The 23,493-nt window shown below is 34.0% G+C and overlaps 1 protein-coding gene across 1 annotated transcript in view; it reads left to right on the forward strand.

The window, feature by feature from the left end:
* The window catches only part of LOC136034903 (prolyl endopeptidase FAP-like), a 129,054-nt gene that overhangs the window by 92,784 nt on the left and 12,777 nt on the right, over window positions 1–23,493 (forward strand). The window contains exons 10-11 of the mRNA XM_065716400.1: window positions 4,712–5,137; window positions 9,046–9,193. Of these exons, the coding sequence (XP_065572472.1) occupies window positions 4,712–5,137; window positions 9,046–9,193 (574 nt within the window). The remainder of the gene's footprint in view (window positions 1–4,711; window positions 5,138–9,045; window positions 9,194–23,493) is intronic.

Below are 23,493 nucleotides of genomic sequence, written 5' to 3' on the forward strand. Positions count from 1 at the left end.
TCACTTTAACTAAAGATCGACATTAAGTCAATCTTTACTTATATTTCAAGAATCTTGTTTCTTATTTAATAACATGCCTATTTAATATACTTACTTACTTGCTTAAGACAAGACACAGTCTATTTAGCCCAAGTCGGCATCACGATGCTGCTAGACCAAATGCTTCCATTGAGATTTGTCTTCTATGAGTGGTCGAAGAAATTCCAGCCGCACCTTTTTCTACTTGTAACTATGCCTTCGGAATCCTTCAAACGGTTTGACATCTTCTCTGACGATGTTATGCCAAGATTTCATCTGGCCACCGGGTTTTTTCTTCCATGAGGAACGGGGGGTTGCTAGTAGTACCTGGCTTGTCAGGGTCTCTTCTGGGCACCTCATTACGAGACCTAGCCACTTGAAACGTCTTTTCTTGATTATGGTGAAAATGTCATGCTTTTGTCCGGATACTTTTATTAGCTCTTGGTTGCTGATTTTTTGCGCCAGCTGGAAGTTGCGAATAGCCCACACTTTCAGTCTAAAGTATCAAGCTGACAGTCTTCTTCCAACTTGATGGACCAGGTCTCATATTCATTTAACCACATTGAACGCGCGCATGCTGAGTAGATCCTCAGCTTTGCCACGATATTGATTTCCCTTCTAGTCCAAAGTGGTTCGCGAGCTGGCCAAAGGCGAGCCAAGCTTTACTAATTGCGCCTCACTAGTGGCTCCATCCTTAGCATCTATCGATGACTTTAAGTATTTGAACTCTTCCACCCTCTCAATAAGTTATCCGCTGGTGAATACAGAAGTGTTCTCTTTGGTTGGAACTTACTCTATTTTTGGGATACTAATCGTGAGTCCTGTCTCATTAGCCGTTTTTACTATTCTTTCTATCATATTTTGCCCTTTCTGTGTGAAGTCTACAAGTAGATTACCATCGTCTGCATATTTGAAGACAGTAATTTCTTCTTGAGCTGAAAAGAAGACGATATCATCTTCTTTCAATAAGTTTTTCATAATTCAATCTATAATATAATTGGCTATGCTAGACTTCCTTGGCAGAGGCCATATGCTATTTCAAATATTTCCGTTAGCTCACCATATATTCGCACGTTACCACCACTCGGCGTTACTACCTCTGACAGCTGGGGAGTTCAATATGCTGTTTTTTAATAACTTTAAATTGATCGATCATCTCAGAGTTTTCACTCCATACAAACTTTTGCTTCTTTGGGGCAAAATTTTATTTCTTTACCACAAAACTTATTGAAAGTAAATTAATTTATGCCACTTAACCACTTAGTATGAAAAATTACATGTACAGTATGATTGCAACTAAGCTTGTCTTAAGAATTATCCAACAGATTAGTCTGATAGTAATTCAACAGACATAGCTGTTTATTTCTATTTCCCGAGTTTTCCCCCGGAAAATCAGTCCCTAGAAAATTCTGGAAATAATTAAAATGAAGTAATTTATTAGCTTAGGATAATTGTATCCTACGTCGTGTTTCGGCTGAAAGTGGGGCAACGAGGAATAAGCCATAAATTAAACTAAGTGCAGAAAAAAATTATTTTCTTTTCCAGAAACAAATCTTCTAAGGTTTCCTTGTCTTCCCTAGACCCGAACAGTATCTCTTAATTTAATTTTATAATCCCTGAAGTTGACCTGAAAAACAAAACTTAATATAATTCCCAAAAGATTCTATGTATGCTCTTTGACAACCTGGATGCACTTACACACTTCTTATTTACTTAAGTTGTAAGGGCAGAAGTAGTAATAGTAGTGTCCCCAAGAAGTTCCAACTTAATTCCCCTAGTCGGTCTCGATATATTGCTGAGGTGTCTTCTTGGCAACCATAAACACAAGGCCTTTTGATTTATTTTAAAGAAACATTCAGTTTTAAAGCATTCAGTTGGTATAGCTAATATCCCAAAGGATATAGTAGCTGGACCATTGTACTATGCTGAACAAGATGGCTGTCTTAAAACTTTGACTGGATGCATTGGGAAAATGAATGGGCTTGAAAGAAGAACTGCTTGCCCTCCAACCTCTTTTTACTGTTAAAAGAAAAACTTTTTACTCTTAAAGACACCAGAACTTTTAATTTTGAATCAAAGTAGCTCTTTTAAAATTTTCAATAACATTTCTAGCTATTTTAGAGTGGTGCAGACTATGATATTGCTTATATGCCCTTTTGAAAACCTGAATGTAAACAGTTTTTTCGTCTAATTGAAATCATCACTTAGCGTTACTAGATACATTAACTGTAATGGTAGTATTAAAAGAATACACATAGTGCCTTCTGGCTAGTCCAAAATCCCCCAATACTTACCCTTAAAGGTCTAACTTAATAATATAATTGTTCTTCAGATATTGTTGTGTCACCCTTTTGAAAGTCCACATGTTCATAGTCTGTTTTGATTTTGTTGAACATCCGCCTAAAGATTCATTAAAAGATTCACCTTTATAGCCTTTGATTACACAGTAGGGGTAGCAGCATTAGTGGCAGTATGCGCATAGCATCTTTGGTTTCTTCAACATCCTCTTCAACACACGCTGAAAGTTTCAGCTTAATACCCTCAACCGTTCTTCAAGCATTTCTGATGCGGCCACTTGAAAATCTGTGCGGAATAGTGTGTTTCGATTTAATTCCTTTTAGTTACTATGCATCCCAATTTTTCACCTTAATATTTTTATATTCGATAACAGTAGAAGTTGTATTAGCAGCAGAGTTAATTGTAGTAGCCTAATCTTTTGTGGCAGTAGTGGTTAGAGAAAAACAGAAAATATTTTAAAAGTCACGCGGTATCAAATATGATGGCTATTTCAAAAATTGTATGTTTTCGGCAAATGATGGCACGGGAGGGGGGTTAGTTGCCCTCCAAGCACTTTTGACTACTAAGAAGGGCAGTAGCCCTTTCAATTTCCAATAGAGTGAGCTCTTTTTGAAGTTATGGAGGGGGGATATCCACCCTCTAATGACTTACAATCTTAAAAAGAGCATTAGAACTTCTAATCACCAATTCAATGAGCCCCCTCCAAAGTTTATACGATCACCCTTCCTATATATACCTTATATTCCCCCAGGACATAACATATAACTCTTGCCCTGAGGACTGTGGGCGGGGGTCATCCTCAAATCCATAATTTCTGAACCTTGCAATTACGTTGTCTCAAAATTTTGATTTGATATAACTGGAAAATGGTGGGCGTGGGAGCAAAGGTTAGCTGCCCTCCAATCACTTTCGACTACTGATAAAGAAACCAGCACTTTCAATTTCCAATCGAATGAGCTCTTTTCTAAATTTCCACGATAAAATTGGCCATCCCAAAATTTCTATCAGATGTATTTAGGCAAAACACGAGGTGTTGGGAGGGGTATCCACCCTCTGATCACTCTGAACCTTAAAAAGGACACTAGAACTTCTGATTACCTATCCAATGAGCGCCCTCCGAAGTTTATACGATCGCCGTTTCTATGTATACCTTAAATATCCCCGGGGCAAAACTTAAAACCCTTGCCCTGAGGGGTCTGGGGGTTTGTAATCCTCAAAGACATAATTCATGCACCTTTCAATTATTTCGAACACAATAGCTATTTCAAAATTTTGATTGGATATGTTTGGGGGTAATGATGGGCGTAGAGGGGGTTTAGTTGCCCTCAAATCACTTTCAACTAAAAGGGGCACTATCCCTTTCAACTACCAATCGAATGAGCTCTTTTTGAAGTTTCCACGACGACAATTGGCCATCAAAAATTTGTATTAGATGCACTCCGGGAAAATATGAAGTATGAGGGGGAGGAGGTATCCACCCTCCGATCACCGTGAATCTTAAAAAGGGTACTGAAACTTCTGATTACTAATCCAATGAGCCCCCTCCGAAGTTTATACGATCACCCTTTCTATATATACCTTATATGTCCCCAGAACATAATTTACAACCCTCGTCCTGAGGGATGTCAACCTCAAAGACACGATTTCCGGACGTTTCAACTACGTTGAACAAAATGGCTATTTCAAAATTTTGATTGGATGTATTTGGGGAAATGGTGGGCGTGGGAGGGGGTTAGTGGCCCTCCAATCACTTCCGACTGTTAAAAAGAGAACTAGCCATTGTAATTTCAGTCAAATGAGCCCTTTTTAAAGTTTGTGTGCCCATATAGCTCTTTCCTCGGGCACCAGCGCTATTGTGCTGCCTTTTATATGAAGCTGTAGCAAAATTTTGTGTTCTGCAGGGAGTATAAACCTTTAGATGTACATTTTATCTTATTGAACGAATAACAATCTTATATATGTATATGTATTTATTTGTCTGTAATTTTCTTTTTGAAAGAAGCACTGCTTTTTTCTGTGAAAATTGCCCTGCTACCACTTTCAGCGTGGAAGAATTCGTGTAGGGTCTTAATTTTGGAAAAAAAAATTCATGTGAATGATGTTACAAATACTTGGAATAGTTACAATAAATGTTTCCAAAGATGAGTGTTTGTCCGGAATATTTTGAAAAGTTTACAATTTAATCTGATTGTTGACAATAAAGAATAATTTGTTTGTATCAGCATGCGAAAATGTTTCAACGAATAAGATAAATGAAATTTATTTTACGAAAGATATTAAATAAACTTTTTTTTTCACAGAATAAAGTCCATTCCTTTGCTCTACGTATTAGAGGGGCTTGTATATTAACATAATCTACACATTGATTTGCACTTTACATTTATTTTTGTTTCAGGTACTTAACAGGCTCACCAGATATGTATCCTTACGAACAGCAGATATACAAGATATCTGACGCAAATGACCTTGAACACTCCTACCTTATTTGCCTTACATGTCAAAACACAAGTATAAACCTAGCACAGACTTGCTCATACTACCGAGGTTCTATGAGCAGATCTTATAGATATATAATCATTGAGTGCCTTGGACCAACTGTTCCTTACACTTCTGTTTACAGTATAGAAGATATGAAAGTTGTAAAAGATTTAAATAAAGAAAGTGATATAAGGAGGGAGCTGGTGAATGGATTGGAGTGGAGGGAAAAGAGGTATACTTTCGATCTAGCAGATGGCTCTTTGGGATATATTCAATTGTTCCTTCCGTTGAAGTGGAGTGAATATTTGCACGGGCGGTTGCAATTCCCAATGATCATTGAAGTGTAAGTAATTTTGGAAATTATTGAAAGATTGGACCGCAATTTATCTGTGAAAGGTGAACATATATTGAGCTTATAAATTTAATCATTGTAGACTGATACGGTGGAGTATTATTAAATGAAGTATTATGTTGAGGTACGGTAAAGCTGAAAAATAGATGAAGCCTTATTTAACCTTCTACCAAGGGCCACTGGTTTCAAACCCAACGCTATTATGAATAAGTTAGTTCAGATATGGGGAAAGAGGTGATGATAGGTACCGAGGAAGCTAGACAAGTGTAGGTTCGCATACCAAGGTTGCATTATTAGTGGGGAAGAAAAGGTCCGTGGAGAAGTAAATGTAAAATAGCCATTGCACGAGGCATTTTTCATAAGGAAATCATGTTCGAGAGAACTAAATGAAAAAAAAAAAACCAACAAGTTTTTAAAGATGAAAGAAATAGCGATATTATAAACTGGAAGGGGACTTGAATATTCAAATTAAACAAAATTAATGTGAATTAACACATGAAAAGCAAACAAAAATCTATTTTTGTAGAAAAGATAAACTTAAGACGGCAAGAAATTTAAACGAATATCAAATGAGATGCCGTATTCTCAAGCTCTCAAAAGGCTAGAATATTTTTGCCCAAGTGAAACTTTTTTTCTAACCATAACATGACCTGAAAAAACTCATGGGTCTATATGTCTCCGTTATCTAATTCAGATGGTAGGTTCATGTTGCATTATATAGCCTTTCAATTCTGTGCGAATTTATAAATTAATACGAGATAAATTAGTATGAATAAATAAATGAAACCTAAAACAAATAAAAATTCATTTTGAATAATCAAGCCAAACCTCAATCGAAAAAAAGTTGCCACGACTAACAGATGAGTCGCCACCCTTCTGAAACTCTCAAAAGGCTAAAGAATAATTTTCGCGCCACTGAAAATGATACATACTGTGAGCTCCCATTTTACTTCTTTTTTTTTCTTATAGACTGACCCACATAAACTTATTGGTCTTAATACCTTCATGGTTTATTTCACATGACAGATTCTGAATGCAAGCTACTTTTGAGTTTTCTACAAATATTAGATGATTAAAACGTAAGGCTTTGGACACAGAAAAATCAAGTGGAAGCCTCAAAAAATAGAAAAAGAAAACGCAAGCGAGTTAGAGCGACTGACTTTGGTGACAGATTTAGTGAAAAATCTAGGGCAGAGAATAAAATATAAATGTTTAACGCAATCCTTCCATACAAGAGCCATGGTAGTCGTTGGAGTTCAACCGCTGAAAATCCATTCGGTCAGAATTGAGTTCAGAACGTGGAACAATTTTCGGCATTTAACATATTAAATCTATAAATAAATACTAAGTAACTAAAATAACAATGGGTAAAATAACCGAGACTTTCTATAGGTTGAATCAAAGGCATGATCATAATTTACGAATAAAACTCACTCAAGGGTTTGATGATTCAGATATTTCTTTATTACCAGCCTAAAGGTACAGATTTCAATCAAGACATTCTCTCCGCCTCACTGTTCGTCTCTTAAAATTTTATCTACATCATTTACTAGTCCAATAAGCATCATCATGCAAAAAATTTGCTTCCTAATGAAATCGAGCAATAACATCTATAGCTTCTACACTCCCTCTTAGTGCATTCTTCTCTTATAATGTGTCCTTCTTATACACATAATTTAATTTTGCCAATTTTAACCTCACAATCTAGGGTAAACTACATGGTGTCGATGCAACTATCCTATTGTTCCAAATTTTTCAGGATTTCTCAAAACTTCCCCACAAAGAAAACTAGATTATCCAAGATCTCTTCTGATATTAACGATTTGTGTTTCGTATTAATATTCTTGTATTCAAAAATGTTCATTTTCGGGAAGATTTTCGGAGGACCAATATTTGGAGAAACTGAAAGCACTGTTTCCAAGAGCAATTGAAAAATCTATTTAATAATGATTCTAGGCCAAAAGGATGACAGGAAAGACCATAATACCTATTATGTACATATTCTCCAAAGTATTTCAATTTAAAGTACCATGGACATTAAAATAAAAAAAAATTGCCAGGGAAACCCTTCTTAAGTCTATTTATATTTGAAAACTGTGGTTCTCAAAGATTTTTCGTCTCGCTTTTCCAAAATTATTAGTAGAGCCAAATTTTATTCAGTGTTGCCATGTTGAACTGCAAAAATTAATAAGTAAAATAAATTGGATAAAACTGGTAAAGCTTATCGTCCGTAAAATTCAAGCATTAACAGCCTGTTGATTATCAAAAGCGACTACACCTTGGAGGAAAGCTAAATTTATCTTCAGCTGCTTGGTTTATTTTGTTTTTAGCTTTTAAATTTACTGGTTTGTCAACAACCTTTTTCTTTTTAGATTTTGCTGAATAACTGCACATGGACTTTCCCATTAAACTTTTCGTTCTTGATTTTTACCACTTTCTAAAATACGTGTGGTTATGTAATTCCCACTTAACCAATTCAAAAATCAGATTAGATTCTCACCTTCCTTGGTACTTTAAGAGTCAAGTTACCTTGAAACTGAAAAACTTAAAGCTAACCTTTGTCGAATTATTTATAAAAAAAAGCCTGTTAGCATAATTTGTGTCTGCAACCATAAATAACTTATAATGTATCGCATATTTTTGTCGCATTGTAATTAATTTTACCGGTCGTAAATTACCTGAGAATACCGGATTTGCTCGCATTTGTTAAATACCTTGGTTTAATTTGAGAAGTAAAGCTTTGTGACTACTATAATTTATTGGTCTTGTACAAAAAAAGAAATAAAAACACAGATTTTAACTATGGTCATAATTTACGCCAATCAATCCAATTATTTCTTCCTCGCTTTTTTCCCTCTACAACAAAACGAAATAAATCTTTTACGATCTAGATAATAAGCGTCTTGGCTTTTTTTTTTGCACCTTGCCTAACTAGCCGCAGCTGAAATTTGGTGATATAATTCTTAGCAGTAACAACTAACAGCAGCAATATTCAACTATATTAATACGGATTTCAACTAGTATTATGATTCACATATGTTGCAGCAATTTTTGATTTTATCAACTATACTGCTATAATTATTTCTATTTACAAAAGTATATAGTATTTTTTGACAAAAATTAGACAGTTACTGTGATTATCTCTATTTTTACAAGAAATGTACTACTAAAATTATTTTACTTTATCTTTTGCTGCAATTCCATTACTTTCTATTTTCATCCACACAGACAAGAATGACAAGGGGACAGCCTGATTTCGTCCTATGAAAATATCAAGGATTTTATTATTTCTACTATATTTTCTACATTTATAACATAGTATTCCATTTTATATTTATTCCCCCCCCCCACCCAGTTAAATAATCTATTCTACCCAGAAATAGTTTTTGTGTCTTTGCATCAGTTGCAGCAGCCTATATCTTACATATAGTGGGAATTCTCCGAACATTGTAGGCTGCTTATTAGAATTTAAAATCAGTTATTATTTTACTTTAAATAATTTTTTTTATATTATTACTATAGTAACTTGATATTATTTACAACAATATATCTTTTGTGTTTATTTGTAATATTGTTATTTGTTATACCAATGATCAATTCGATTTAAAGAAATCAAATGAAAATAGAAATTATCTTTATTTCGTAATATTTAATAAAATCTTTATCAGAAAAAAATAGGACACAAAACTTAACCAAGACACTTACTTTTACAACTAAAGACGTTTGATTTGTTACAATATTATTTATTTTGTTGTGATGCTGTTTAGGAAACTATTATATACTATTAAACAATGTGATATTATCCATAGTATTTTTATGAAAATATTTGTCTGGTTTTGTTTCAATATTATTTTTTTGTCTTTATATTCATTTTGGATTTAGTGAATGTCATTTTTCAGTCAGGAAAGCCCAGAAGAATTTCAAGTGGAGAGCAAATGGAGAAGGGGGTTCGACATGTACCAAGCCCTTGGTCTTCAAGTACTATACGCTAGAATGGTTGGCCGGGAGAGACGAAATTTAAAAGGATCAGTCTTACTAGCGTCCCAGGTCAGACTATTTATTCTTCTAATCCAAGTTACAGTCAGAACCTATTTTGCCAACAGGTTAAAACCCTGATTGGAACCTGATTTCATCGATTACATTCAGCTTGTTGTCTGTCATAGCCGCCCATATGCGCAGTGGCGTAGTGGGCTAGAATTTCTGTACCAGTAGGCATATGAATGTAATATTTTAAAGTAAAAGAAGAAACATTTAACTGTTCCAAGGTATTGAAAGCATTATAATGTATTTAACGCTTAATATACTATAAGGAGGTTGAAGGTTTAATTCTGATTGAATAAAAAAAAAGTTTAAAAAGTAAAATTCTTTTTGTAAAATCTGAATAGTGTAATATATGTATTTTCTTTTCAATGCTGTAGTAACCGGAAAAGAGAATTTTTGTAACGTAATTTGCTTTCAGCGAAACGCTAATGACACAGAAGGCCTTAGGTTTTTAAAGTTAGGAAAGGAGGCAATAGCTAAATTCTTGCATGCGGTGAAACTAAATTTGTCATGAACAGTCTTGAGAAGAAATAAGGTTAAACTAAACATTTAGTGTATAATAATATCATCTGCTGAAAAGCCCATCAGCTCAAAATTTGATTTTACTGTAATTCTTTTCAATGTTGTGATAAGTGCGTAAGAAATGTTTGTAATAAAGCGATTAATTCAAATTTGGGCTGAAACTCAATGTGTACTGCATCATAAATTTCTGAAACCATCGTTTCAACTGGAAAATTAGCATGGATATTAGCTGTAGTTTGGGATGTCAACTCCTTAAGCTTTTCATCAATTTTTTTCGTGATTTCTTCAGCTAGATTTTACTTTGTAGCCGCAAGTTCATTCTCTGTAGCGGCCGCTAGGCTACGGAGATTAGCAGCGGGATCCGAAATCTAAGGAGCACAGGAAAGGCGATGGGAGACCATGGAACCAAATGGGGAGGAAAAATTCTCCTGGACTTAGATTATGCTGATGATTTAAGCATCCTAGATGAAAGTGTGAACAAAATTAATGAATTTTTACAGGTTTTGCAAGTTAAGGGTGCTAGAATAGGTTCGAAAATTAATGTTAAGAAGATTAAGTCATTATGCCTAGGAATAAATGAAGATTAAAAGGTGACGTTGGGTAAAAATAGATTAATCAGGTGGAAAGCTTCACTTACCTTGGTTGTATTATTAGTAAAGACGGTGGGAACAGTGAAAATATTAAAAGTAGAATAGCCAAGGCTCAGGGTGTTTTTGCACAGCTAAAAGAAAGTTTGGAAGAACAGGAAGATAAGTCTGTAAACCAAGATTAGAATATTGGAAGGTACAGTGATGACAGTGGTCAAATATGGCTCTGTAGCATGGGCACTCCAAAAGTCGGATGAAGATTTACTAGACGTTTTCCAGAGAAATAGCCTACGAATTGTTCTGGGTACCCGGCTGACTGACGGTGTTTCAAAGAGTAGGCTGTATGAAAAATGTGGTTCAATCCCACTTTCTAGGGCTATAAAGAAAGAAAGGTTTAGATGGCTAGGGCAAGTTCTGCGAATCAAGGATGAGAGATCGCTGAAGATTGTCCTTTTCATCGAACCGTGTAGGGCTAAACGGAAAGCAGGTCGTCCTCGTCTGGGGTGGGAAAATGTCATAACAAAAGGTTTAAAGGAAGTGGGAATTCCTGGTAGGGTGTGAAGAGGGAGGCTTTTAATAGATTGGGACGGAGGAGGAGCGTCCGTAGTTGTGTTGGCGTCAGGCAGCTTTGTGCTGCGGTGAGTTGTTAGTGGTAGGAGTAATATTCACTTATATTAGTATATGTCGTATGTATTATTGGCTATGATTGTTTATTTAGTTTATGTTCGTTTTGGGTTTCATTTATGCTACAATAGTAAAAATTTGTGTTCATTTAGCCTGATTTAATTAAATTTAAGCTGTACTCATTTTAAGATTTATTGATTCATTTTTATTAATACAACAAATTAATGAAAACAAAAGCAATACCAAACCAGAAGAATGGAACATCAAGAATAATGCAAGAAGAGATAAGAAAACTAGAAACAACATTAAAAAAAATGAAAACCAAACACAATTGACCCCCCTCCCCCTCCCGCACTAAAAAGAGTAAACTAGATATATTTAAGCTGCTCCAAATGTATTTAAGCTGCTCGATTCTGCTATACTAATCTATACTAAAAAAAACTTGTGAAAACTGGATCTTTGGTGGTTTAGCATAGGGCTAGGAATAGCATCGGGTTAGGGTGATTTAACATAGGAAAATAGGGACACAAACTAATAACCTCAGTTATAGCGTAGCATCTGATGACCTCATTAAAAAAAGTAGAACATTTTAAAGAAATTGAATGTGTGGTAGAATTAACATACAACCCAAAAAAATTAAAGCTAAAATTTCTCTACAAGTGATAATTAAGCAGTATTTTGCATTTCTAAATTATTTTAGGTCAAAATCCAGTCCACACAAATTAGGCCAAGTTTACCGTGGAGAAACCTTCACAGGTTAAGTAGGTTATTTTATTTTAAGTTGGTATATTTAGTAGGGACCTAACTCTGCTTTTTCTGCTCTCCTCAGCCTTTTAAAGTACCTGGTTATTGGGGAGTATACAGACATTTTTTCTGTGTGTGGGGAGGGGAGTCTGGTGAGGAGGGGAGTTTTCTTTCGAGAATCTCTTCATGGAGAAAGTTCCGTGGAGGATGATAACTTTCCATGGAATGGGGCCAAATTTCCCAGCAATCCTTAAAAAACGATCAGAAATTAATTAAAAAAGGTTTTTTTCAACTGAAAATAAGGAACAACATTAATACTCAAAACGAACAGAAATTATCTACATATATGAGGGGTTTCCTCATCCTCAATGCCTCACTCTTTAGGCTGAGTTTTTATTGAAATTTTTGAAAAATCTTATTATTCTAATTAAACGACACATGTGTTTCGGGAGTCCTTCTTAAATAATTGGAGCAAAAAGTCAAACTTTAGCGGAAAGAGCGAGGCATTGAGGGTGGGGCAACCCACCTCATATATATAAATAGTTTCTGTTTGCTTAAAAATTCCATTACCAGGGGTAGGAAGCATGTAAGGGGTAGGAAGCTGTTAAGAACGTGGCTAATTTTACTCCTTTTCAAAAATAACAAATCGTAATGTCTCGAATTTTCATTTTTCAGTTAGTGTCAAGTACTTGAGTTAATATTAAAGTAATTAATACTTTTAAAATTATAAAATTTATAAATATATTTTATTTTATATTATCTATAACAATTTAGGGGCTTGTTACCTTGGTTCAATCCTAGAAAGACATGTCGTTATAACCGAATTCAATTGCAGTCAAATAATTTTCTTAATCTTGGAATACAATGTTTTTTTCTTGTTTCTTGTTTTCATCAGTATGAACTATGTTTTTTGTTTTATTTTTATTTTAAGAAAAATATACACGACTCTAATTTTTATCGGCCTTTCCATTTTCAGGCTGCACAGTTAGTCTTTGATTTGCAAGGGTTCGGAGGGGGGATAGGACGAAATGCTTCAGTTCAAACATTCTATTCCATCGTTGCTTCACTTTAAAAATCAAACCTCCTGGATTTGTCAAATTCATTTCCAAAGATCCAATATGAAACGGAACATGGAAGTTTTTCATCTGAAACACAGTCACCTTTGTTGTTCAGAAATTATGAACTATGAGTTATGGTTATCTCAGTTTAATCTAAAGCTGAACCAGCGTCTCTTCTTTCATCTCTGTTTCGACTCATCTTAACACTTTGGACTCTAACCTTCAGTTCACCTTAAAAGTTAATCATAAACTGCCTTTTCTAGATGCCTTGATCTTCAATAATTCCCTCAGCCTCGGCTTTTTGATTTATACAAAGCCTACACATAACAAAATGTATTTGTATTTTTTTCCAACCACTCTCCTAGCGTTAAAAAAGGTGCAGTTATACCTTCGGTTAATCGTATAATAAAAGCTCAGAAGATCATGTAGTCCCACAATTCAATCACTATTTTATTTTATTATATATTGCAAAATTTTATTTTATATATTTTATATATATATTTTATTTTATATATTTATATATATATATATATATATATATATATATATATATATATATATATATATATATATGTATGTATATATGTATGTATGTATATATATATATATATATATATATATATATATATATATATATATATATATATATATATATATATATAGATTATAAATAATATATTATTTATTTTATAGTATTTATTTTATTATACTATTGTAAAATTTTATTTTGCAATAGGTATCTTATAGAAGTGATGGAATCCATCATAAGAAATGACAAAAAAGGCAGAAAAGGATACATCAACTCCAAACCCCAAAAATATTTTCCCTTTGGTGGGTTATAAGAGACTTTTCACTATTTTACATTATATTCCCGAATTGAGTGACAAAATGAGAAGAATCCTAAAAAAAAACTTATTATCTTAATGCCACTTGAATAAAATACAGAACCCAACAAAAATTGGGGGAGAGGTTATCCAGTGCTGAGTGTGCTTTGATGTATACGTAGGGAATACTTGTTTGATTGTAGTTCTTCTTCTTCCTAAAAGGCCATAGCAAGGCTATATCTAGGGGGGGGGGTGAGTTTGAGCCCCTTGAAGTTTTCGTCACTAGTGAAAAAGTAAAAAAATTGTTATAAGGCAATTTCTGATACATATTTTTATAGTTTTATTTATATTCCCCCCGTAGAATAAAAAAATCTCCACACCCAAACAAAAATCCTCAAAACGGCCAGTGGTCATAGACCTGTCCGTTTTTTAAATGTACACTCGGTCATGTTTCCTCGACATTTCAGGGGACCTTTACATCAGACGTTTTGCTCAGTTTATTATTTTTTAGCCCTAAGGAGTAAAGATTGTTCTTACGGAAAAGGACGCTTGTCCTCTTTGTCCTCCTGTTTCAAAAATAGAAGTAATCTACTTTTGATTTACGGCTTTAAAGAGATAAAGCATCCTCTAAATATTCTGGTTAGTTTCATTAAAACATTCTTTTGTTATAAATACATAGTCTTTTACTGAGTAATGATAATAATTTACACACAATATGGTTCATTTAAAATTACATTCGAGATTAACTGCTAATGAAAGGTTGTTAATACCTGTATTTTGTATTATTAGATGCTTGCAAAGAAAAAAAAATTAATGATGATAAATAGAAGTTGTTTTATATACCACTTCGACATGGTCTACCATGGTTAACACTCTTAGATAAGATAGTGTTGAAACTGAAGTTGACCATCACACTATGTTTTTCCATTTCTGCTGTTTTTTTGTCAAATCATACAATATTTTGGAAACCTCGTGATAAAAGATTCGATCACTCGATTTACTAATTATCCCTACTGTCCTTCATTCCAAAAAAAATTTTTGTCATTGAGATCAAAAAACCTTCACGTCATTTTATTTGTGATTTGGGAAATATAGTTCAGCTCAGGTTTAACTCGGATTAAATTGAACCTATTCAATTCTAGGCATTAGAGACAATGTGTTTAAGAACATATGTGTTTTAGAACATATAACAATTAATTATCCCTACTGTCCTTCATTCCAAGAAAATTTGTCGTCATTGAAATCCAAAAAACCTTCACGTCAGTTTATTTGTGACTAGCTGTTGGGGCATTTCGCACCCCCCAAGCCCCCCCCCCCGCGCGCGTAAGTCGCTACGCGCCATATTAGTTACGCGCCATTGTAGTTGTGTCCCTGTGTCCCACCTGTGAATATAGATATATATATATATATATATATATATATATATATATATATATATATATATATATATATATATATATATATATATATATATGTTTTTAACTACGTAAAACTTGAGAATATACACCATTCTTCGCTGTCCCATTGTCTCTACATATGAATAGATTGTCAGGTTTACCGACTCTTGAACATGCAACATATAATTGTCCATGGGAAAAACAATCCGTATTCAGATCTATACCTCATTATTCTAATGATTGCCCTTGAGCTTTGTTGATGGTGATTGCTAATCAAACATTCCCTGTGCCCCCATCGTCATTTATATATCCGCGCTGTGCCCCCCGGCGTCCCCGTTGTAGTTGTGTCCCTGTGTCCCAGTCGTCATTTATAGTCGACAAACATGACGTCAATCGACACACAAACATGACGCCAGTCGACACACACGTCCCAGTCGTCATTTGTGTCCCGGTGTCCCAGTCTGTAATTTCTCTTTGAGTGTCCCGGTCGTCATTTATAATCCCCGTGTCCCGGTCTGTATATACATTCGTTTTTGAATTGGTATATGATGAAATAATTTTTTTTTTTCCTTTTTTCTTTTTATTTTTTTTTTGGTTTTACCTTTCTTTTAGCTTTTTTTAGTTTTTTTTTCTTTTTCTTTTTAGTTTTTTTTGTAGTTTTTACCTTTTTTATTTTTTTATTTTTATTTTTATTTTTTTAGTTTTATTTTTCTTCCTTTATTTTTCAGTTTTTTCCTTTTTTTAGTTTTTTTTCTTTTTCAGTTTTTTTAGTTTAGTTTTTTTATTAGTTTTTAGTTGTTTTTTTCTTTTTAGTTTTTTTGTAGTTTTTACCTTTTTTTAGTTTTTTTTTTATTTTTTTACTTTTTTAGTTATTAGTTTTTTTTATTTTTTTTTTAGTTTTTTAGCTTTTTTAGTTTCTTTAGGAAATAAATTTTTTGTTTTTTCCTTTTTTTCTTTTATTTTTTTTTTGGTTTTTACCTTTTTTAGTTTATTTTTATTTTTTTAGTTTTAGTTTTTTTGTAGTTTTTACCTTTTTAGTTTTTTTTCTTCTTTTATATTAATGCTAAAGCCGAGGTTCGAGCCTGGAACCTTTCGGACCTAGAAACTGGAACATAACGCTTAACCAACTCAGCTACTTCGGCTTGAATACATTTACCTTTTTTAGTTTTTTTATTTTTATTTTTATTTTTTTAGTTTTCCTTTTCTCCTTTATTTTTCAGTTTTTTTCCTTTTTTTAGTTTTTTTTCTTTTTCAGTTTTTAGTTTTTTTTAGTTTTTTATTAGTTTTTATTTTATTTTTATTTTTAGTTTTTTTTTGTAGTTTTTACCTTTTTTTAGTTTTTTTTCTTGTTTTTCTTTTTTAGTTTTTAGTTTTCTACCTTTTTTGGTTTTTTTTTTTTGGTTTTTTAGCTTTTTTAGTTTTTTTAGCAGTTTCTTTTTAGTTTTTTTTGTAGTTTTTACCTTTTTTAGTTTTTTTTGTAGTTTTTACATTTTTTAGTTTTTTTTTCTTCTTTTGTATAAATGCTAAAGCCAAGGTTCGAACCTGGAACCTCTAGGACCTAGAACCTGGAACATGACGCTTTACCAGCTCAGCTACTTCGGCTTGAATACATTCGTTTTTGAATTGGTAAATGATGAAATAATTCAGACGTCATATGCGGACAGACAGACAGACACACAAACAAACAACTTATTTATATATATATTTATATATATATAGATTTGGGAAATATAGTTCAGCTCAGGCTTAACTCGGATTAAATTGAACCGTGTAAATTGAAAACAGCAACTGGTTTTTGAAATAAAAGTAAGGAATAATCTTAAAAAAGAGCAAAAATAATCCTGTGTATGCGGGGAGCCGCCAACGCTTGGTCTCCACCCACTGCGCCTAAGTACTACTAATACATAGTTGCCAGCTTTCTGTTTGTAACAAATCTACACACTTGGTAATTTTAAGCATCTTGTGAAAATTTGCTTTTTTTCGGAACAACGAACAACGAATGGGAATAACGAAAGAACAACAACGAATCAGAACGTCCTTTTAATCTCTGGGCATTATGATAAAAAATATCTTTTAGCACATTCCTCTTTTTCTAGAACATTTATTAACTAAATTCCCAGAAATACATTGAGAAGTCTCATATCACCAAACTTCTTTAGTCCTAAGTCTTGTAGATTACGAACATCAGTCCAAAAAAATTATTTGTCCTTCTACTGATCCTTCTACTAACTGCCAAATAAGGCAGCCATACATCTTGGCTAAATTGAAAGCAGAATATCCTTATGTGGGGCAAGTAAAAGTTATAACAAAGTATTTGAAGAAAACGAGAACTTCATGAGATGGAAAAAAAATGAAGCCTTGAACAGATTGGGGTGAAGAAGAGGAACAGAGGAAGAAGGGGTTAACGGATTAGGGTGGAAGAAGAGGCTACCAATCTGCGTTAACAATGTTCTGATCATATTTATTTTTTTTCGAGCAGGCTACACATAAAAGAAATCGTAAAAGTTGCAACTGCTTAGTTGTGTCCAAAGTTGGGGATTTAGTTGCGTTTTGATTCTTAAGCACCAATTTCAACATAGTTACCAGAATACCTAAAGTAGGGCACAATAGCGCATTCCACTTACCATAGTTGACGAGAAGAATACTTTATTTGGTTCTCAAAATGAAACAGAGACCGCGTATGGAAAAGCATTTACCACAGAAGTAATGAGGCCTCCATGGTTTTTGCCAACAGCCCTATCCGTTCGTATCCCGATCCGGACACTTTTCTTAGTAGCTTCTTCAGGAAAAAGGTGCATGTTACGTCATAAAGAATATTTTTAGGAGATACAGGTGCATGTTACGTTGTAGGGTTTGCTTTTTACATAATAGAGAGTGTTTGGGAAACCTAGGGGTGTAAGGGAAAAACCTACGAAGCCCACCAAATCTGGATTTCCTTGGTTGTTACCATTAAAAACCTACGAGGGCTAAGAAAAAAGAACATGAGACCCCACTAAATCAGGTTTGTATTCGATATTCTTTAAGAAACCTGCAGGGCCCCGCCAAATGAGGACGTTTTTGCTTGTTATGTTTAAAAACCTACAAGGATCCTCCCTCAAGTAAGGGTATGGTTCTTACATCATCCTATTATTTTTACGCTTTTTCACCATTTTGTGCCAGCAAACAAGGGGTTTTACTGCCATTTTAATGAGTAGAACTGTTAGACTTTTGATTTTCCTATGAACAAAATTTTGTTGGTATCCCGAGACTTCCAGAAAACAGAAGCGTCACCTCATCCACTATTACTCTAACAGGAACTGAGTGATTTTCTGTTGTCTATGGGGGGGGGGTATAAAAACGGGTATTGATTGAATTTTCCCATCAATATTACATAAGATTTTGAAGGTAACACATCTTTCTTAAAAAGGTTTCCCATAGAAAATTAAGAAAGGATCCTATGCTTATATGCTGGTAACCCTCTCTTTCTGTCCCTTCCAAAAAAAAAAAAATAACAAACGCCTAAAAAATCTTCCTTCTGCTATTGCACGATTCTCAATATGTTAAATTAATCTCATTTTCGCGCAAAATTCAGTAAAATGATATTAAACATATCACGTTAAACTTAAGACAGATAAACTTAAGACATGGAGTATATCGTCACTTCCATAATCAAATAAGACATCACTCCCCTATGGTTTGAAAGCTGTAGACACCCAAATTGAATTTGATGTATATTTTTGTAACTTTATTTATAAAAAGGGCGAGCATTCTCCACTTCTAAGCGCAAAGCTCGACTTTTGTTACCAAAAAGTTACCAAAAGCTATATACTTTGGTCACGTTAAACTTAAGATATGGAGTATATCGTCCCTACCATACTTAAATAAGACATCCCTCCCCTATGGTTTGAAAGCTGTAGACACCCGAATTGAATTTGATGTATATTTATGTAACTTTATTTATAAAAAGGGCGAGAATTCTCCACTTCTAAGCGCAAACCTCGACTTATGTTACCAAAAAGTTACCAAAAGCTATATACTTTGGTCACGTTAAACTTAAGACATGGAGTATATCGTCACTACCATACCGAAATAAGACATCTCTCCCCTATGGTTTGAAAGCTGTAGACATCCGAATCGAATTTGATGTATATTTTTGTAACTCTACTTACAAAAAGGGCGAGAATCCTCGACTTCTAAGCCCAAACCTCGACTTTTTTTACCAGAAAGTTACCAAAAGCTATAGACTTTGATCACGTTAAACATAAGACAGATAAACTTAAGAGATGCAGTATATCGTCACTACCATAATTTAATAAGACATCCCTCCCCTATGGTTTGGAAGCTTTAGACACCCGAATTGAATTTGATTTATATTTTCGTAACTTTATTGACAAAACGGACAAGAATTCTCCATTTCCAAGCCCAAAGCTCGAGTTTTGTTACCAAAAAGTTACCAAAAGCTATATCCTTTGGTCACGTTAAACTTCAGAGATGGAGTATATCGTTCCTACCATAATTACATAAAAAAAACTAGTTTTTCTAACTGAAAGTAAGGAGCGACATTAAAACTTAAAACGAACAGAAATTACTCCGTATATGAAATGGGTTGTCCCCTCCGCAATCCCTCGCTCTTTATTCTACAGCTTTTAATTGTTTTAAAAAGCGGAATTGTGGTAAAGAGTCAAACTTTAGCGTAAAGAGCGAAGGATTGCGGAGGGGACAACCCATTTCATATACGGAGTAATTTCTGTTCGTTTTAAGTTTTAATTTCGCTCCTTACTTTCAGTTAGAAAAACTAGTTTTTTTTTTATTTCTGAACGTTTTTGAATTAATGCATGTTTGATTTTGGCTCTCTACATATAAATTATTAAAATGAAATTTACATTTTAATTCCTTTTTTGGCTAAATGGCTTTCTCTTAGTTCTGATCAGACGATTTTGAGAAATAAGGAATGGGGAAGAAGGCCTAGTTGCCAGGCAATTTTTCGATTACACAAAAAGGCAACTATAAATTTTAATTTTTAACGAATTTTTTTATTAGTAAAAAATATACGTAACTTAAGAATTAACTTACGTAACAAACTTTTATATTCTTAAATTTTTATTATGTATATGAGGGGGTTTGTACACTCGTTAATACCTCGCTCTTTACACTAAATCGTAAGTTTTGGCCGATTCTTTAAGAATGACCCCTGAATAAGAAAGGCCGTAGAATAAATAGTTGAAATTTCTAAAAATACTATAGCATAAAGAGCGAGGTATTTATCTCCTCCTAAATACCTCGCTCTTTATGCTAAAGTATTTTTAGAACCCCTCATATGCGTAATAATCTCTGTTCGTTTTAAGTTTGAATGTTACTCCTTACTTTCAATTGGAAAAACTTTTCCATGTTTATTTTTTCATTGTTTTTTTTATAGTAATTTTGGAAAATCCTGTGTCCTTATCATTGAATTTCTGTTCCCCCATGACATATTTCTCCAAGGAAAGATCCTCCCACATAGCCCACTCCCCTCAACTCCACCCCCAAAACCAAAAAAAAATCCCCTGAAAACGACTGTACACTTCCCAATAACCATTATTATATGTAAACACTGGTCGAAGTTTGTAACTTGCAGCCCCTCCCCCAGGGACTGTGGGGGAGTAAGTCATTCCCAAAGACATAGTTATTATGGTTTTTGATTATGCGGAACAAAATGGCTATCTCAAAATTATGATCTGTTGACTTTGGAGAAAAAATGAGCGTGGGAGGGGGCCTAGGTGCCCTCCAATTTTTTTGTCACTTAAAAAGGGCACTAGAACTTTTCATTTCTGTTAGAATGAGCCCTCTTGCAACATTCTAGGACCACTTGGTCGATACGATGACCCCTGGAAAAAAAAAAACAAAAAAAAAAAACAAACAAAGAAACACGCACCCGTGATTTGTCTTCTGGCAAAAAATATGAAATTCCACATTTTTGTAGATAGGAGCTTGAAAATTTTGCTATAGGGTTCTCTGATACGCTGAATGCGATGGTGTGATTTTTGTTATGATTCTGTGACTTTTAGGGGTTGTTTTCCCCTATTTTCTAAAATAAGACAAATTTTCTCAGGCTCGTAACTTTTGATGACAAAGGCCAAATTTGGTGAAACTTATATATTTAAAATCAGCATGAAAATCCGATTCTTTTGATGTATATTTTAGCATGAAAATTCTTGTTATTTAGAGTTTCGTTTACTATTGAGCCGGGTCGCTCCTTACAACAGTTCGTTCCCACGAACTGTTTGATTAAATAAGACATCCCTCCTCTATGGTTGAAAGCTGTAGATATCCGCATTGAATTGTATGTATATTTTTGTAACTTTATTTACAAAAAGGGCAAGAATTCTCCACTTCTAAGCCCACAGCTTGACTTTTGTACCAAAAAGTTACCAAAAGCTATATACTTTGGTCACGTTAGACTTAAGATATATAAACTTAGGACATGGAGTATATCGTCACTACCATATTTAAATAAGACATCCCTCCCCTATGGTTTGAAAGCTGTAGACACCCGAATTGAATTTGACGTATATTTTTGTAACTTTATTTACAAAAAGGGCAAGAATTCTCCATTTCTAAGCCCAAAGCTCGACTCTTGCTACTAAAAAGTTACCAAAAGCTATATCCTTTGGTTACGTTAAGCTTAAGAGATGAAGTATATCGTCCCTACCATACTTAAATAAGACATCCCTCCCCTATGGTTTGAAAGCTGTAGACATCCGAATTGAATTTGATGTATATTTTTGTCACTTTATTTACAAAAAGGGCAAGAATACTCCGCTTCTAAGCCCAAAGCTTGACTTTTGTTACCAAAAAGTTACCAAAAGCCATATACTTTGGTCACATTAAACTTAAGACAGATAAACTTAGGAAATGGAGTAAATGATCACTTCCATGCTTAAATAAGACATCCCTCCCCTATGGTTTCAAAGCTGTAGACACCCGACTTAAATTTGATGTGTATTTTTGAAAATTTATTTGCAAAAAGGGCAAGAATTCTCCACTTTTAAGCCCAAAGCACGACTTTTGTTACCAAAAAGTTACCAAAAGCTGTATACTTTTGTCACGTTAAACTTAAGACAGATAAACTTAAGACATGGAGTATATCGTCACTACCATACTTAAATAAGACATCCCTCCCCTATGGTTTGAAAGTTATAGACACCTGAATTGAATTCGATGTACATTTTTGTAACTTTATTTACAAAAAGGGCAAGAATTCTCCACTTCTATGCACTGGGCTTGATTTTTTCTTCTCAACAAACCTATTTTCTAGAAATAGTAGCCTAACCAGAGGCTGGAACCAACACCCGCCGTGTTTGCTTGGTAGATTTACCATGGCAGCATGACTTTTACTTTAATTTTTCCTTGAACTGTTTTTTTTATAATCTGCAATTTTTTCCATAATTTCTATCTCCAACCACATAATTTGAAGCAAATGCTGTCAGATCCATAAATTTGAAAATAATTAATTAATAAAGAGTGCTAATGGGCAGCCTAAATGAGTGGGCAGCTGAAGTTTTATTCTCAGGAAAGAAAGATTTATCGTATGAATGAAGGCAGATTTGCAATAGCAGGAGGAATCCACAGAAGTTATTCAAATAGCAATAAAATAATTTGAACTACAAAATAATTTCTTGTAATGACTTGCTGCATAATTTGTGGAAAAGATCCTGCCAAATTTAGGGATTTAGAAATTGTAAATTTATCCAAGATGGTTAAAACGAGTGGGCAGCTGGAATTTTACGGCCAATTAATGAGCAATTTATTTTCTGCAACAAGTCAGACAGCAGCAACAAGAGGCGTCAAATGTATTGCTGAGCATATTCAGTGTAAATTCAGTTATTTACAAGTTCATTAAACTTATTACTTGTGTTAATGGTGATTTTACTAATGGTGGGACTACATAATGAACTGTACTTTTTAACAAAAACACTGGAATATTTTCTGAAGGACCACATTGACTAGTCGTCTGTAAGTCCTTCGATAACATTCTATGAGTCTTTGTTCCATCTCCGACTGTGTATTTGAAAGCCCCCAGACGGTTTCAAGTTCTTCTCAAGCTATTTTTGGCCGGATTTTCGTTATCCTCAGGCTACTGGGTCACACACTATTTAGTCTTGTGATATCATCCATTGGGGGCGACACAGAGTATTACCAAAAATACTTAGATGACATCTATGAACAATGAGCGACAGCTCGTCTGATAGGCCTCAACGACTCCTTATTTCACTACTTGACATCTTGACACAACTGCTAGTGCATAAAATATAGCGAAAAGAGCAAGGGATAGACGCGTTCATGCTTTGCTTGTCCCTAACCTGTTTAACCATAACATACTGGGTATAGTAGTGCGGTTTGGATAGTTGCTACATTGGATCAAAGACTATTCGTCACAAATTTTGCATACTGTGGTACACTTACGAGTTATAGATAATCAGGACATAGAACACGAGGGTACCTAGCTTATTGATATTAGAAAGAAAGTGGCAAAGGCTGTTCGATTGGATTAAATTGTTGGTGAAAAAATCAAAATTATTATGATAAGAAGCC

This window comes from Artemia franciscana, chromosome 13 (assembly GCF_032884065.1).
Source record: "Artemia franciscana chromosome 13, ASM3288406v1, whole genome shotgun sequence".
Taxonomy (NCBI): Eukaryota; Metazoa; Arthropoda; class Branchiopoda; order Anostraca; family Artemiidae; genus Artemia; species Artemia franciscana.